Source organism: Staurois parvus, unplaced genomic scaffold (assembly GCF_062004578.1).
Source record: "Staurois parvus isolate SC_StPar_1 unplaced genomic scaffold, SC_StPar_1.0 ptg000231l, whole genome shotgun sequence".
Classification (NCBI taxonomy): Eukaryota; Metazoa; Chordata; class Amphibia; order Anura; family Ranidae; genus Staurois; species Staurois parvus.
Genome location: NW_028318027.1, coordinates 318,186 through 336,337, shown reverse-complemented (window position 1 = coordinate 336,337; position 18,152 = coordinate 318,186). Strand labels below are relative to the sequence as shown.

The 18,152-nt window shown below is 42.1% G+C and overlaps 1 protein-coding gene across 1 annotated transcript; it reads right to left on the bottom strand.

Moving 5' to 3' along the window:
• Nucleotides 1-10,911: 10,911 nt before the first annotated feature.
• Nucleotides 10,912-12,047, bottom strand: LOC149460363 (olfactory receptor 5V1-like). The gene has a single exon (XM_089679773.1). It carries the CDS (start codon nucleotides 11,909-11,911, stop codon nucleotides 11,078-11,080), a length of 834 nt encoding a protein of 277 aa, XP_089535899.1. The 5' UTR covers nucleotides 11,912-12,047; the 3' UTR covers nucleotides 10,912-11,077.
• Between the last annotated feature and the right edge of the window lie 6,105 nt (nucleotides 12,048-18,152).

Sequence of the window (18,152 nt, the reverse complement as noted above, 5' to 3'; positions counted from 1 at the left end):
CTCAAAAAAGCCTATGAAAAAGGTACCAGGGGCATCTCTTAGGGCCCCCTACTGACCCCGGGCCCTCGGGCAGTGCCTGAGTTTCCAAATGGTCAGTCCACACCTGTGTGTATGTATGTGTGTGTATATATATATATATATATATATATATACACACACACATACTATATGTTCCCAAACAAAGATTATGATTTCAGTAAGAGACTTATAAACCTCATAAAGTATTTAGGTGTTCGTCCTGCCAGTGGGCTGATGTAGCCCCTGAGAAAGTCTGAAATCATTGCAGCATATATCACCCACAAGGGCATTGTAGCCAGAAGATAGTGTTGACTGCAGGCTTCACTTGTCACTTCTACCAGCCTCACGTCAGTACTCAGGAGTGGTGGTGGTCTGTAAGCATGAAACAAAAATGTGTTTGCCCCTCTGGGGTTTTGTGTCAATATACAGGTTCTAGGACTGAGATACCAAGTTGAACCTGAATTCCAGATGATGTTAAATTTGGACTAAACATCAGGGATTAGGATGGCCAAATCCTAATCCAAACTTAAAGTGTAAGTTTTGGTGGTTCATATTTAATAAAGACTTCTGGTAGAAAAGGACCAAAAACTGCTTTAAAGGCTGTTTCTGCTATTGCTTGATAACCTTTAGCTTGACTGCAAGTGCTACAAGGTCCCATTTTTCTAGACTGCCAGTGCCACCACATCTCAACTTTTCTTGACAACCACTTCTACAAGGTCCCACCATTCTTAACTACCAGTGCTAAGGTCCCACCTTTCTTGAATACCAGTGATACAAGATCCCCCCATTCTTGACTGTCATTACCAGGGTCCCACGTATATTGGCTGCCGGTGTCACCAGGTCCCACATTTCTTGACTGCTAGCACCACCAGGTCCCACCTTATTATGTTAGTGTCCCTGGTAGGGGAGTGCACAGGTGGTGGCAGCTGTGGGGAGGACATGCCAAACTGTACGTTTCCATCTTTTTTTCTCACTAGGAAAATCATGGAAACCCATGGGCTGTGACTTTCCCAGATGACCCCACTCTGTGTATTACCAATTCCATATGCAGTTTTTTGTGAGCCCTAATGTGCAGGGACCGGAAGGGTGTGTTAGGAGCAGCTTTTGCTTGGAAGGAGAAAGGACCACCCCCACCCATTCTGGCTGGCTCTTGCTTGCCTGCTGGTGGGCCTCAAAGGCTTTGATCATATAGACCCAGACTGCTCTCAAGTCCAAGCCCTCTGCCCACTGGCCTTATCTTTCTTTTCTAGGAACTTCCACAGGTTCTGGAGGGCTACCACAAAGTGGGTGAGGCTTTCTTCTTCTTGCTGTGTATGAATAGAGAACCTCAGCACAGGGACTGTCACTTTTTCCCCAAAAAGACCCAACAGGCACACTATGATCTGTTCCAGGCTAGACCAAGCATACTCCGGCAGCACCATTACCTCTCTGAGGGTCACATCCTCCAGGGAGTTGATGACCAGCTCTACTATCAGCTGGGCAAGAACCTAGTATAGGCATGCAGCACTCTCTAGTCTCTCCTCCCATTCTGATAGGGAAATGTTGGCCAAACAACAAAAGAGAAACATTCCCAGCTCAACCTGCCAACCAGTCTGAAAACAAACCAAATTAACCGGCCTAACAATATGCATTAAAAAGAGGGTTAGCACACATTTGCACATACATGCATAAGCTACAGAACCTTATCATGGCAGCCCGATATTTTTTAGTTTCTAACTCTACAAATTTTGAGAGCCCCCATAGTAGAGGCACATGTATTTAATGGATAGGCCAATGACAGGTTGACCTGAGGGAGCCCACCTCTTCTTAAAAGTACTGGTACAGGAGTGCACTGGACACTCAGCATGTAGCACAATGGCAGCTAGGGTGTCCAGTGCGCCCCCTCACCAACAATTCAACAGTACAAAAAATGGCCACTGCCCCAGTCTATAACTGGCCTTCACAGCAAGGAGCACATGAAAGGGCGACGCATGTCAAACAAAAGAGAAAAATTCCAAGCTCAACTTGCCAACCAGCCTGAAAACAAACCAAATTAACTTGTCTAACAGTATGCATTAGGCCATTTTTGTATAGTGTGGCCGGTCCAACCCAATAGTGAACTTGCTGAAGTGCAGACATAGGACCTGAGCTTTCTGTACCCCAACAAAACTTCTCCCTATCTCTAGTACTGTCTCTGACAGACGGGTATACTCTTCTCCACTAGTCACTTCCCAAATGCACACCAAAACTTGAGGACAGGGACTTATAAATACTCTGTGTGAGCCAAGATGACCGCCTGAATGCAGTGTAGAAGACCAAAATGCTGCTCTAGGGAACCATAGAGAAACCAAGTTTCCCTTGACTTCCCCTCCAACTGCAGTTTTGCTACAGACGAGTGCCACCAACAGTGGAGAAAATAGACTGCTCCTGTCCACCAGCTATCTTCTGTAAGCTGCTAATTTAACTATCTATCATACAATGAAGATAAAGAAAGAAAAACAAGTTTTAAGTCTCTCCTGGGTGTCAACCTTAATAACGATTATGGCCAGCACACCAGATCTCTAATCTTGGAAAATATATATACACACACGCTGTATATATCCCAACAAAGCACGTTGTCCCCGTGTTAATGAGGACAATGGTCCCTTCCCTGCAACTCAGTCCCAGTGTTTGTGGGGGTGCAAGGGGTAAAATATCAAAATCTAGAAGCCCTCCAAATCCTGGCTCACATGTTAATGAGTATGGGGTACATAGAACCCCTTACTCATTTAACAAAATAAACGTTGTCAAAAGTCATTATTATTATAGAGGATTTATATAGTGCCAATAGTTTGCTCAGCGCTTTACAATACAAAAGTAAATAAAAACACAAACACAGTCCTTTATTTAAAAAAAAAATGTCCTCCAATGTAAATCTATTGTCAATCATGATGAACGCCAGCCACCAACCCTCACAAAAAAACTCCGCCCACTGAGCACGTACACTCCTGTTGGTAGACACTCATTGAATAACAGCCACTTCCCCCAGCTACTAAGTAAACATGCCGGTGGGGTCACCTATTGCATCACTGGGTGTCCACGCCCATATGGCATTACAGGGCAAGTCTCAGAGTAACATCTGTTGGTGGGGTCACCCAGTGATGCCATTGTGTGACCCCCCACCCCACGTTTACTTAGCATAGGGGAAGTAGCTGTCCTGTCTACTGATGGGAGCAGATGTGTTTGGTAGGCAGTGTTTTTTTTCATGCTGGTTGGTGGCCAACATTATACACGATTGATGATGAATTTATATCAGGGGACATGTTTGTTTGTCAAAAACTGTATTTGTGTTTTTATTTACTTTTAACATTTTCTTGGTTCACATGGGGGGGCATGTGAGGTCGTGTGACTGGGTGTGGTTTAGTAGGGGGACTGCTCACTCCCCCCCCTTTCCTGGCCTGCTGGGTTGTATGCTCGGATAAGGGTCCAGTATGGATTTTGGGGGGCTCCCTTTTTTTTGTATGGGGTTCTCCTTAAAATCCATACCAGACCCAAAAGACGTGGTATAGCTTGAGGAACCCTTACAATTTTTTTTTCACTGTCGGCTCTTTTGTTTACATTTTACTGTCAATAGGTAATTGCTGCCAACAGCAGGGATGACTCATCGTTGTTAGGAAGCCAGTGGGTGCCAGCTCCTTAACCATTTCAATACCGGACAATTTTACACCTTCCTGTCCAGGCCATTTTTCACGTCTCACACTTTAAATGACAATTGCGCGGTCATACAACATTGTACCCAAACTAAAATTTTATAATTTTCTTCACACAACTAGAGCTTTCTTTTGGTGGTATTTTATCATCGCTGGGGTTTTTATTTTTTGCTAAATTAACAAAAAAATACCAAAAACTTTTTTTAAAAAACAAGTTTTTCTTTGTTTCTGTTATAAAAGTTTGCAAATAAATAATTGTTCTTCATAAATTTAGGCCGAGATGTATTCTGCTACATGTCTTTGGTGAAAATAACCCAAATTAGGATGTATTATTTATCTGTAGGAAAGTTATAGAGTTCACAAACTATGGTATAGATCTGAATATTGATCAATCCTGAAGTACTGACAGCCAATCTAATTTCTTGAGGCCCAAAAATGTCAGAATAGTACAGATATCCCCCAAATGTCAGGACAGTACAGATATCCCCCAAATGTCAGGACAGTACAGATATCCCCCAAATGTCAGGACAGGACAGATATCCCCCAAATGTCAGGACAGTACAGATATCCCCCCAAATGTCAGAACAGTACAGATATCCCCCAAATGTCAGGACAGTACAGATATCCCCCAAATGTCAGAACAGTACAGATATCCCCCCAAATGTCAGGACAGGACAGATATCCCCAAAATGTCAGGACAGTACAGATATCCCCCAAATGTCAGAACAGTAAAGATATCCCCCAAATGTCAGCACGGTACAGATATCCCCCAAATGTCAGAACAGTACAGATATCCCCCAAATGCCAGGATAGTACAGATATCCCCCAAATGTCAGGACAGTACAGATATCCCCCAAATGTCAGGACAGTACAGATATCCCCTAAATGTCAGAACGGTACAGATATCCCCCAAATGTCAGAACGGTACAGATATCCCCCAAATGTCAGAACAGTACAGATATCCCCCAAATGTCAGGACAGTACAGATATCCCCCAAATGTCAGCACAGTACAGATATCCCCCAAATGTCAGAACAGTACAGATATCCCCCAAATGTCAGGACGGTACAGATATCCCCCAAATGTCAGGATGGTACAGATATCCCCCAAATGTCAGAACAGTACAGATATCACCCAAATGTCAGAACAGTACAGATATCCTCAAATGACCCCTTTTTGCAGAGTAGACAGTCCGACGTACTTCATAAGAGGAATGGCGAGTTTTTTGAAGCTGTATTTTTTGTCATAGTTTTTCGGAAAATGAAAAAATTAAAAAAATTATTTTCACTATTTTTTTTTTACATACTGTCACCAGTGCAGTACAGCGTCATCATATAACTGGAATGGGGGTGAACAGGGATACTGACAGGTGATAGTATGAAAAAAAAATATATATATATATATATTTTTTTTTAATTATTTTTAATTTTTTATTACATTTTTTTTTATTTTTTGTAAGATTTTTTTTTCATATTTTACTATGACCAAAGTAGTACAATGTTACCATAGTAACATTGTACTACTTTGGGGAAGTAATCAGTATTTTTTTTTTTTTTTTTTTTTTTACACAATTTGCTTATAGCAAAGAATTACTTTTGCTATAAGCAAGCATTTACCTGAAAGACATCGATTCATTCAGGTTTTTTTGTTTTTTTTTGTGCTTAGCTGTGATTTGGTCACAGCTAATCACATGACATGTGCATGTGACCTGCTGTGACCATTCACAGCTAGGCACTAGTATACAATGGATGGCATGAATGAAGCCATCCATTGTATACAACTGTCATGTGACCTGCTGTGATTGGTCACAGCAGGTCACATGGTACCGGCAACGGGTGCCGGTACTCAGATCTGTCATCGGCCGTGTCCGAGGTACATGGCCGGTGACAGATTGCGCCGCTGCGCGGCTCTGCAACCGCGTGAACTGCGCATGTGTGGGAGGACGCCAAATGGCGTACACCCCGGAAAGCTAGAGAATTTTTGCGGCCGCCAAAAACGGCTATAGGCCGGGTGGCTAATGGTTAACAACAAATAACTCATCCTTGCTGGCTGACAGCAGGGATGAGTAACTGGTTGTTATGTCATATGGAAAAAAATATCTCTTCAAAAATGCACCAATCTGCCCAAATCTTTTTTGAGCTTCAGGCGTTTGGCTTCAAGTAACTTGGAGCAAAGATGTGAACCAACATGTGAGCATTTTAAAGCTTTGCATTACAAAATTCTTATGTGTGAATGGGGCCTCACAGCCGGGTGATTGAGTACTTCCAGGTAATTAGGTATACCAAAGAAACACAAGCTAGCTGACTAGTAGGGATCCCATCCATATATCATTTGGAATCCTGTTATGCCATACTCTCCACCATCCCAGCTATACAAAATACGCAAACAAGTTTCTGGAGTCAAAATGGCCATAGCAGCCTTTTATTAACCAATAAATTATTTTAACATCGATAACATAACATTCCAAATTATAAACAGATGAAAACGTGGTGGTCTTTTGAGGGCCATAAACTCAACTTCACTTTGCGGAAAAACATTCCTTCAACTTAGGCCCCCAGCCGCAACCCACCGGCTCTGGGACAATCCTACTTATCCAAAGTCGCAACAGACCGGCTCGGGGATAACCCTACTTATCCACAGTGACCACCATTTTACCTATTCCGACTTAACCCCTTGTTAACTGGAATGTACCGAGGTCCCCATTCCACTGATGGGTCCCGAATCTGTCTCCATACAGGATTCTTTCCTCCTCCGAAGACCAACCACCACCAAGGCCGCTGTGACAGTCCACACCAAAGCATGAAGGGGAGGAAGGGTGGGAAGCTTCCAAACTTCCCCAACTGGACTTCCTGAGGACAGACCCTCCCTTTCCTTCCTGGGAGACCCTCTCCAACATTCCCCATCCAGTAAGGTAATCCTTAATCCCCAAAACTTCCTTCCCATAATTTAACCCTATGTTGTCTCTCTATTCCCCCTAGTCATGTCGACCCTATGTTTTGTTTTTTTTTTCTTGCTCCAGGCCTACCTATCTAATCTGCCAGTGTATCAGATCTGACCAGAGGGGAAGACAGGCGTATTGAAAGTCTGGCAATGAAATCCCATTTTGCCCCTGAGTAAAGCTGTTTGGATGTCCAAGTAGACTGACCCATCCTCTACTAGGGCATCATGTTCAAGGCAAGTTCCAGTAACCCGATTTGTAGTCATCCTGCACCTGCTTGAGAAAAGAAGAAAGACAATTAGGAAGATGATGTCTGTACAGATTGGTTGTGATCATCTGAGTCGATGCATGTCACTCCATCCACTTCTACTACTAAGACTCTCAAGCCTGATGCCCCTGTACCTCAGACCCAAGTAGGAGTCTTCCATTCAACAGATTGAAGTGAAGTAGAGACCCTTCAGTCAGCCCCTGAATCTGAGAAAGAGCCTATAGAAGAAGGTTCAATAGAGCCAAATAGAGCAGAGGGTCAAAAGGCTGATACACTTCCCCAAAGACTGATGTATGACTCCCAAGTTTATGTTTTGTAAGATACTGTACATGGATGTATTTTTGGGTTTTTAAAGGGAAGACTTTTAGCAAACAAAAAAAAGCAAAGTACCACCCCTGAAACTAAAGCTCAGTTTTTGTTTTCATTGTGTGGGATTTTTTTCTTAATTCTTGTACTAAATCACCTGCTTATACTATTTATTTTTCTTTATAACATTTTAAGCAGTTCTTCTTCATTTAAAATGTCCTGCTGCTGGCAAAATTTACACAGTTCTAACTGTAGTACCTGACTTTTTAATGAGAGCTTGATAAGAATCGACCATAAACAGGACAAATTTACATCAGCAAGATCATGGACAGCCAAAGCAAACTACTACCCAAACTACTACCCAAATCTTAAACATCTTAAAATATGGAGATATCACCTTCCTCTGGTTTTACGTGGTAGCAAATGTGCTAAATTTTTCATCTGTGAATGGTTCAGGGCAACAACAACTGTTTAAAGATTGATGCATGGAGGCTGAAGATGGCAGTCACACACTAATCCTGTTCTGCTTTACCGCTCTCTCTTTCAGCTCCCCGGAGTCAATGCTAGCCAACTACAACAGGAGAGCACAAGTACTGGACTCAGTATCTTTTGCAGATCCCCACTGGCAAAATCGGGCATCAGAAATACCCTCCATCACCCACCAGGCATCTGTGGCCTACACATATGGATAAATATGTGTCACGAGCCACATTCTTGGCCTCGAGTAATTACATCATCCCAGAAACAGAACCAGATGATCCGACAGGTCGCGAGGCGGAGGTAACAGCACTGCATTATCCTCTCCATCTCCTGTCCCCTATATCACAGCAGACATTCTGGGTGATAAGTTGCATGGTCTTCTACTTTTGTCCCATACTATTTCTGTGGAAGTGGGGAAAACAGCTCAGGAACTTAGAGGGGAGATAGCATTGGTGGAAGAACATACAGACCACCTAGAAACCAAATTTGATGATCTGGTGCAGTATGTGCATGTACTGGAGGAAGATAATCATACCTTGAAACAACAGATGTCCCAGTTGCAATATCTACAAGAAGATTTGGAGAATAGGGAGCGGAGACAGAATCTCTGTATGCGTGGCGTTTCCGAGTCAATAGGTGACACTGATCTGCAAGATTATTTACGGGGTCTGTTCACAGCATTGGCCCCAGCAGTTCTCGATATAGATTGGCGAGTGGATAGGGCCCACAGCTCTCTTGCCCCAAAACCTCCATTGGGCGCGAGACCAAGAGACATCATTGTTCGGTTTCATTACTATGATAGTAAGGAATCTCTGCTGAATTCTACACATAACACGGCCTCGGTTGACTTGAGATTGGACATATTGAAGACCTTGCAGCCTCTTTAAAGGCCCAGGAGGATACATTTAGACATACGTGGTTTTAATGGATAGAGTTCATTGACTTCCCGGGGCAAGATGAGCACATAGTCGATGTTAAAGACATGCTATGCACAAAGCTCCTTTTCATGGAAGTCTTGACCACCTTTAACACTGTGCCAGGGACATGTTGAACACATTGGAAATTTGTCAAGGATATGCTATGTCCACTGACAACTCCTTACAGACCAGAGCAATTTTTACAATTCAACCATGGGCCTGTTTATTCAGTACTACCTGCCATAATAAAGTATTGCATACATTTTTTTTCAATACAAACAAGTATTTTTTGGTCAATATTGACTGTGTTTTCTATGCAATCAGACAAAAAAAAAAATCTATCTTGATCCATTTGTTTTTTTTTCTGTGTTTACCCAGTGTTCGTTTTATAATAAACCATTTGACTGGAAATGAAATGTATTCAATTTTATACATACTATGTCCCATTTATAATGACACTAAAATGATATTTCTGGTACATTTGGAAACTTTGTTTACAAATTTTTTTTTTAATGTGGCACAGAATTTTAAAAAAAATTGAATAGAATATAAATGTCACACATTTGAATATTAATGATTAAAAAAATCAGAAACAAGAAGACAATTACGTTTGAATATAACTAAATGACATTTTTTTTCAGTTTTGGACAGGATGGAGAGGGATTAGAACACCTGTCAGGTTTATATTGTTGTCTAATGCCCCCATTAGGGAGATTCATCCTCTCTATTTGTCCTATTTACTGGGTTAACACCAGAACAGTAATAGAGGGTAACAATTTCCATTGGGGACCCTAGTTCTGGAGACCCTGATGACACACTAGGATTTCTCATAACCTCTTGTTTTGGCTATAGGACAGGAAGTGAAGGGAAATCTCCCCAATGGGACACAGATGGCAACAAAACTTGATGGGGGTTATACCCCTCACTTACTCTAAAGGCAAACATTTTTTTTTGTATTTTGGACATCTTAATGACACTTTCATACTATCTGCAAGATCATTTTACACAGCTGAGATACATAGCAAGTCCAGCCTGTCATTTTTGCCAGCCTGGAAATGCCTACATTTGTAACCGGGAAGCAGCGTCAGGGGCAGAAAAGCTAATCCTAAGGGGAATATGCCCTAAATAAAACTTTTATCTGAGTTTCTACAGAGTATCTCCTACCCCAAGGTTCTCAAGTGGTTAGAGAAGCCTGTACTTCCAGGAGGTGGACTTTTATTTGTGCAGGCTGCACTGAAAAGTTGTGATTATCTTGTTTCTCTTTACTTTGTCTGTCTACATTCTCTAAGTTGTATCGTAGTGTATTAAAAGTTTTGTCCAGCAACAGTTAGTACATGTGGCCAGTGAAATGACTTATCAGAATTGCAACTGGACAAACTATTGGTTCTGTTTAGCTGGAGCATCTGTATCAGTAATGCCCAAATTGTTTGGTGCTTCAAGAACAACAGTCTCCCACAAGCATGGCAAGACTAAAAAAGTAAGTCTCTACAAGTGCAACAGTCTCCGCAGAGCATTTGAAACTACAAGTTCAACAGTCTCCACCAAGCATTGCCAGACTTCAAGAGCACCAGTGTCCATCTATCATGGCAAGACTCCCAAGAGCACAAGTCTCCACCTAGCATGGCAAGACTCCAAGTCTCCATCTAGCTTGGTAAGACTTCAAGAGCACAAGTCTCCACCAAACATGGCATAACTTTAAGACCACCAGTCTCTATGAAGCATGACATGACCACAAAAGCAAAAGTCTCACCAAGCTTGGCAGGATTCCAATTGCAAATGTCTCCACAAAGCATTTGAAACTACAATTCCAACAGTCTCCACCAAGCATGAAAATACTTCAAGAGCAACAGTCACCACCAAGCATGGCAAGACTCCAAGAGCACCATTCTCCACCAAGCATGGCAAGACTCCAAGAGCACCAGTCTCCACCAAGCATGGCAAGACTCCAAGAGCACCATTCTCCACCAAGCATGGCAAGACTCCAAGAGCACCAGTCTCTATCGAACAAGGCAAAACTCCAAGTGCACTAGTCTCCACCCATTATCGCAAGTCTCCAACAGCAATAGTCTCCACCAAGTATGGCAAGACTTACTTGGAGTTAGAAGAACTGCAGAGAGTAACTGAATGATGGATTGTTAAACACTAAGAAAGATTGTGGTCAAGCACAGAAGTGCTGCATCAAAAATGATAATGGATCTCAATATCCACCTTGAAGACCCACAAAACCAGTCTGGAGGGAACTTCACAAAGCCAACATGGAAGAGCTAAAGCAACACAAAAAAAAGAAACCTCAACTAATATGTCTGTTGTGGCTACCGATACTTCAGCTAAACAGGCACTAAGGATTCTTTCTGGAAGTCAGAAAAGGAAACACAACATACAATACACTACCATACATCCTAGAGAACACAGACAAAGAAAAGATAATTGCAACATATCATACTGGTGTTCACAACACTGCATCCACCAGCTTGTAATTTTTCTTATCTTGAATGTCCTTTAACAGCCCAATATTCTTTCATGTCATTCACTGATGTCTTTAAAGCTTTATGAATGTCCTGACTCCTTAAAGTGTAAATGATGGGGTTTAACATGGGAAGCACAAAAAAGTATATAAAGGTGAGTCCGTTGTAAATGTTGTTACTCAATGTATCAGAGAATGTCAGTGCATATGTAGCAAATGGTATTCCAAAATATAAAGTCACCACCACAAGATGGGAGCTGCAGGTGGAGAAGGCTTTCCGTCTCCCGGCTGATGTCTTTATCCTCAGGATGGAGATAATGATCAGTAGGTAGGACAAGACAATAAACCCAAAAGGTAGATTAACTAGATACGTTAATACCCAGCCATATATGTAGAGGGGTTTTGTGTTTGACATAACACACACCGGGATAGAGAATGCAGTGCATTCACAAAAAAAATAATAGATGATGACAGGGGCACAAAATTTTAAACCCATAAAGAAGTAAAATAAAACTGATACAAACACGGCTGAAAATAACCAAAAGCTGATGACGAGATACAGGCAGAGTCTATTGTGCATGAGAGCCGAATATCTCAATGGTTGACAGATCGCCAAATATCGGTCATAGGACATCAGCGTCAGTAGAAAAGTCTCAAAGACTAAAACAGCAATCACTACATTTATCTGAATGATACAATCAACATAAGGAACAACACTTCTTCCCCATAGGATGTTTTGCATCACCGATGGATCAACACTTGTGGTGCCAACAAACTCGCAAAAGAATAAATTGCTGATCAGAAAGTACATGGGGGAGTGGAGACGAGGGCTCTTCCATATTAGAGAGATCATCAGAAGGTTCTCAATGCAGGTAAGGGTGTAGATAACCAATAGGAGAAGGAAAAGTGGAATTCTGTATTCATTAAACCCATCAAACCCAATAACCAGGACTTCTACAACAATTGTTTCATTCCTTTGACGTAACACCTGTGAAAAAGTGATGGTTAATATTTTAGCACCCAACATATGTAGAGCTAAGAACTAAAATGTAATATATTGCAGCTTACTAGCCCTAAGATGTTATTGTGTGGTGATGTTTTCCTTTTTCAGGCCTTTTTTCACCTGGTGGTCCTGCCAGTAACACAGTTCCTATCCTAGGGTATCAACCCTCACTCACTGTGCTGGATCTATGGAGGAGCAGCATTGACATCCATGAACAGGAAATGAGTTAGGATGAAAGAACACCTCCTCTGTCCTCTTCTCTATAAACGAGAGGTTGGGACGAGAGCTTACAATACACAGGAGGGAGCAGCTATCCTATTCCACTTGTCAGCACTGCCCCACAGTTAGAGACCGCTGCAATTCCAAGAGCCGGTCCAAAAAGCTCTGCAGTCTGGGACTATATTTTTAATACAACATGTACAGTCTGCATCCTCTGCTGTTATAACATGGGCACCATATGCATGTGGAGACGCAAGAATCTACACCCAGTGGTGTATTTAGGTTTTGTGCCGCCCTAGGAAACACAAAAATTGTCTGCCCCCATGGACACAGAGAGAGCCTAACATTAACCAACAACACCCCAGCACCCCACCCGGGAGAGCCTTTCACTACCCCCCCCCAGGCCATAGAGAGAAAGACATTCATCTTCAAAGCTTCGAACAAGAGTCAGTCTCTACATACACATCAAGCAGCCCGCAGCCTCGCTTGGATCTCACCTGGTTCCCATGATGTGCTTGTCCCTTCTTTCATCCCTTCTTTTGGGGGGAGGTATTGCCCCCCCTGAAAAATGCCACCCTAGGCAAGTGCCTTGTTTGCCTTTTGGTAAATACGCCCCTGTCTACACCACAAACATCGGTGGGAGATGCAATTCCAGTTTGACAGTAAAAATGGCCACACTCCTCGTTCCTCACTTTACCCACTATACCAATATAAATACATATGTAGTCAGGTGCTGGACTACAGAAATATGGAAAAAGGAGATATTGCCTTTTAGGGCCAATTCACACTGACTTGCACTAAAATGTATGGAAAATGGATGTAGATTTCCCTCCATTTTAGTTTCACACTGACGTCCGTTGGCATACATTTTGACATCCGTAGATATACATTATGACTAGAGATGAGCGAATTATTCAAAAATTTGATTCGGCTGATTCGCCGAATTTGAGGAAGAAATTCGATTCGATGCGAATTTATTCGCTACGAATTTAACTTATAAAAAGGGTTTCTAGGCTTCAGAGAGCCTTTAAATTAGTGCAGAACACTGTACCTTTAATTTAAATGCCCTTGGAGATGAGGAAGGAGAAGGAGAAGGATGAGAAGAAGGAGAAGGAGAAGGATGAGAAGAAGGAGAAGGAGAAGGATGAGAAGAAGGAGAAGGATGAGAAGAAGGAGAAGGAGAAGGATGAGAAGAAGGAGAAGGATGAGAAGAAGGAGAAGGAGAAGGATGAGAAGATGGAGAAGGAGAAGGATGAGAAGAAGGAGAAGGAGAAGGATGAGAAGAAGGAGAAGGATGAGAAGAAGGAGAAGGATGAGAAGAAGGAGAAGGAGAAGGATGAGAAGAAGGAGAAGGAGAAGGATGAGAAGAAGGAGAAGGAGAAGGATGAGAAGAAGGAGAAGGATGAGAAGAAGGAGAAGGATGAGAAGAAGGAGAAGGATGAGAAGAAGGAGAAGGATGAGAAGAAGGAGAAGGATGAGAAGAAGGATGAGAAGAAGGATGAGAAGAAGGAGAAGGATGAGAAGAAGGATGAGAAGAAGGAGAAGGATGAGAAGAAGAAGGATGAGAAGAAGAAGAAGGATGAGAAGAAGGAGAAGGATGAGAAGAAGGATGAGAAGAAGGAGAAGGATGAGAAGAAGGATGAGAAGAAGGAGAAGGATGAGAAGAAGGAGAAGGAGAAGGATGAGAAGAAGGAGAAGGATGAGAAGATGGAGAAGGAGAAGGATGAGAAGAAGGAGAAGGATGAGAAGAAGGAGAAGGATGAGAAGAAGGAGAAGGATGAGAAGAAGGAGAAGGAGAAGGATGAGAAGAAGGAGAAGGAGAAGGATGAGAAGAAGGAGAAGGATGAGAAGAAGGAGAAGGATGAGAAGAAGGAGAAGGAGAAGGATGAGAAGAAGGAGAAGGAGAAGGATGAGAAGAAGGAGAAGGATGAGAAGAAGGAGAAGGATGAGAAGAAGGAGAAGGATGAGAAGAAGGAGAAGGATGAGAAGAAGGATGAGAAGAAGGAGAAGGATGAGAAGAAGGATGAGAAGAAGGAGAAGGATGAGAAGAAGAAGGATGAGAAGAAGAAGAAGGATGAGAAGAAGAAGAAGGATGAGAAGAAGGAGAAGGATGAGAAGAAGAAGAAGGATGAGAAGAAGAAGAAGGATGAGAAGAAGAAGGATGAGAAGCAGAAGAAGGATGAGAAGAAGAAGAAGGATGAGAAGAAGGAGAATTCCAAGCTGGCAAAAAGTGTATCTGCAGAGCTCCGCTATTTCTTAGCGGAGCTCTGCAGATACACTTAGCGGAGCTCTGCAGATACACTTTTTGCCGGCTTGGAATTCTTCTTATTTTCATCCTACTTCTTCTTCTTCTTCTTCTTCTTCATCCTCATCCTCATCCTCTTCTTCTTCTTCTTCTGAGGATGAGGATGAGGATGAAGAAGAAGAAGAAGAAGTAGGATGAAAATAAGAATTCCAAGCTGGCAAAAAGTGTATCTGCAGAGCTCCGCTAAGTGTATCTGCAGAGCTCCTCTATTTCTGACAGTTCTCTGACATTCACATTTACAGCGGTTGAAACATTGTATCTATTTGTTTCCATAAATGGAAACAAATAGATACAATGTTTCAACCGCTGAGCTCTGCAGATACACTTAGCGGAGCTCTGCAGATACACTTTTTGCCGGCTTGGAATTCTTCTTATTTTCATCCTACTTCTTCTTCTTCTTCTTCATCCTCATCCTCAGAAGAAGAAGAAGAGGATGAGGATGAGGATGAAGAGGAAGAAGAAGAAGAAGTAGGATGAAAATAAGAAGAATTCCAAGCCGGCAAAAAGTGTATCTGCAGAGCTCCTCTATTCTGCAGATACACTTAGAGGAGCTCTGCAGATACACTTTTTGCCGGCTTGGAATTCTTCTTATTTTCATCCTACTTCTTCTTCTTCTTCTTCATCCTCATCCTCAGAAGAAGAAGAAGAGGATGAGGATGAAGAGGAAGAAGAAGAAGAAGAAGAAGTAGGATGAAAATAAGAAGAATTCCAAGCCGGCAAAAAGTGTATCTGCAGAGCTCCTCTATTTCTGACAGTTCTCTGACATAGAACTGTCAGAAATAGAGGAGCTCTGCAGATACACTTTTTGCCGGCTTGGAATTCTTCTTATTTTCATCCTACTTCTTCTTCTTCTTCTTCTTCATCCTCATCCTCATCATCATCAGAAGAAGAAGAGGATGAGGATGAGGATGAAGAAGAAGAAGAAGTAGGATGAAAATAAGAAGAATTCCAAGCCGGCAAAAAGTGTATCTGCAGAGCTCCTCTATTTCTGACAGTTCTATGTCAGAGAACTGTCAGAAATAGAGGAGCTCTGCAGATACACTTTTTGCCGGCTTGGAATTCTTCTTATTTTCATCCTACTTCTTCTTCTTCTTCTTCATCCTCATCCTCTTATTCTTCTTCTGAGGATGAGGATGAAGAAGAAGAAGAAGAAGTAGGATGAAAATAAGAAGAATTCCAAACCGGCAAAAAGTGTATCTGCAGAGCTCCTTAAGTGTATCTGCAGAGCTCCTCTATTTCTGACAGTTCTCTGACATTCACATTTACAGCGGTTGAAACATTGTATCTGTTTCCGAATAAAAACATCTGTATCCTAAATGGAAACAAATAGATACAATGTTTCAACCGCTGTACATGTGAAGGAACTGTCAGAGAACTGTCAGAAATAGCGGAGCTCTCTGCAGGGACACTTTTGCCGGCTGATCGGGAAAAATCCGATTCGCGCACCCGAAGTATGCTAATATTCGGATTCGACGCGAATTGAATTTTTCCTGAAATTCGAAACGAATTCCACTTCGCCTGGTTCGATTCGCTCATCTCTAATTATGACGTCAGTTGACATACATTTTAGTGTGTTAAAGCATACTGCATTTTTAAGGGATAATGATTTTAGCGCGATGCGTAATGTTAATATAACACATTGCTTTTCAGATATCCTTCCATTGATCTCTGTTTTACAGCTGCGCTAAATTCAGATCAACGCACCGGTGTGAAATGGCCCTTATTCTTCTATCAATCTGTTGAGATACTGATGTTATGCTGCACCATTCTCCTCTGGCCAGTAGGGGGAGAGCTAAAGCAGAGCAGCCCATAGACTTCTATGCAGAGTGCTAAGAATCCTGGAAGTAGTACCACGAGATGGCAGCCATTTAATGGGACGAATAGACTCTTTAGACTAAGGTTCCCAATGGACCCTGCAGTAGAAAGAGTGGAGAGAGGATTTTTGTTAAGCTGCCAGGGAACGTTCTTCCTCTTGGCACTGAGGATAGACGAAGAGTTGAGCGCCTCCATCTGAGCATTCACCTGCCAGCAGGGATACAAGCCTAAGACTAGAAAGGAGGACATCCAGTGGCAGTGCAGCACTACCCACATTACAGATTCTGCCCCGCTGCTCCAGAGAGGCTGAAGTGTCCATTCACTATCTCCCTCCTGCCAATGGATGGTGGATGCCAATGCCAAAGTAGCAGGCTGGAACAATGAAAGCTTTCCTTGAGGGAGAGGGTTTACTTATCTGATCCCAAATGTTTTATGTCAGCTTCATCTGTATCCTGTCAGAATCTCTCTATGCAAGGGGCTACAGCTGTTTTTTCCAACTGTTATGGGGTAATAGGCTGAATCTGATCAAATACAATATAGCTTACCTGTCCAGGCAGGAGGGTAGCCTAGGAATGGTCAACCCAAACATTTTCTTTTCTATGCTCTTTCTAAAGTACAATCTTGGTAAGAAAAGGACCAAAAGCTATGGTAGGATTTTTAAAGGCACCAAACAAGTTAATTAAAATAATAAAGTTTATTTTACATTAAAAATATTCTAAAGTCAGATTCTCTTTATATATTCAATAAAATGTTTGTCCATATTGAGGTGGGTTCTCTCCTTGACAAACAATTCCAACTGTGATCATATATACAGTGGGGATCGAAAGTTTGGGCACCCCAGCTACAAATTTGTATTAATGTGCATAAAGAAGCCAAGGAAAGATGGAAAAATCTCCAAAAGGCATCAAATTACAGATTAGACATTCTTATAATATGTCAACAAAAGTTAGATTTTATTTCCATCATTTACACTTTCAAAATAACAGAAAACAAAAAAATGGCATCTGCAAAAGTTTGGGCCCCCTGCAGAATTTATAGCATGCACTGCCCCCTTTGCCAAGCTGAGACCTGCCAGTGTCATGGATTGTTCTCAATCATCGTCTGGGAAGACCAGGTGATGTCAATCTCAAAGGTTTTAAATGCCCAGACTCATCTGACCTTGCCCCAACAATCAGCACCATGGGTTCTTCTAAGCAGTTGTCTAGAAAACTGAAACTGAAAATAGTTGAAGCTCACAAAGCTGGAGAAGGCTATAAGAAGATAGCAAAGTGTTTTCAGATGTCAATATCCTCTGTTCGGAATGTAATTAAGAAATGGCAGTCACCATGAACAGTTGAAGCTAAAGCAAGATCTGGAAGACCAAGAAAAATATCAGACAGAACAGCTCGCAGGATTGTGAGAAAAACAATTCAAAACCCACGTTTGACTGCACGATCCCTCCAGAAAGATCTGGCAGACACTGGAGTTGTGGTCACTATTCCACTATAAAGAGATACTTGTACAAATATGGTCTTCATGGAAGAGTCATCAGAAGAAAACCTCTTCTACGTCCTCACCACAAAAATCATCGTTTGAACTTTGCAAATGAACATATAGACAAGCCTGATGCATTTTGGAAACAAGTTCTGTGGACCGATGAGGTTAAAATGGAACTTTTTGGCTGGAATGAGCAAAGGTACGTTTGGAGAAGAAGGGGCACAGAATTTAATGAAAAGAACCTCTGTCCAACTGTTAAGCATGGGGTTGGATCAA

What these genes read in the sequence shown, in the direction of transcription:
- LOC149460363 (XM_089679773.1), bottom strand. Translation starts at nt 11,911, where the DNA reads ATGATCTCTCTAATATGGAAGAGCCCTCGTCTCCACTCCCCCATGTAC.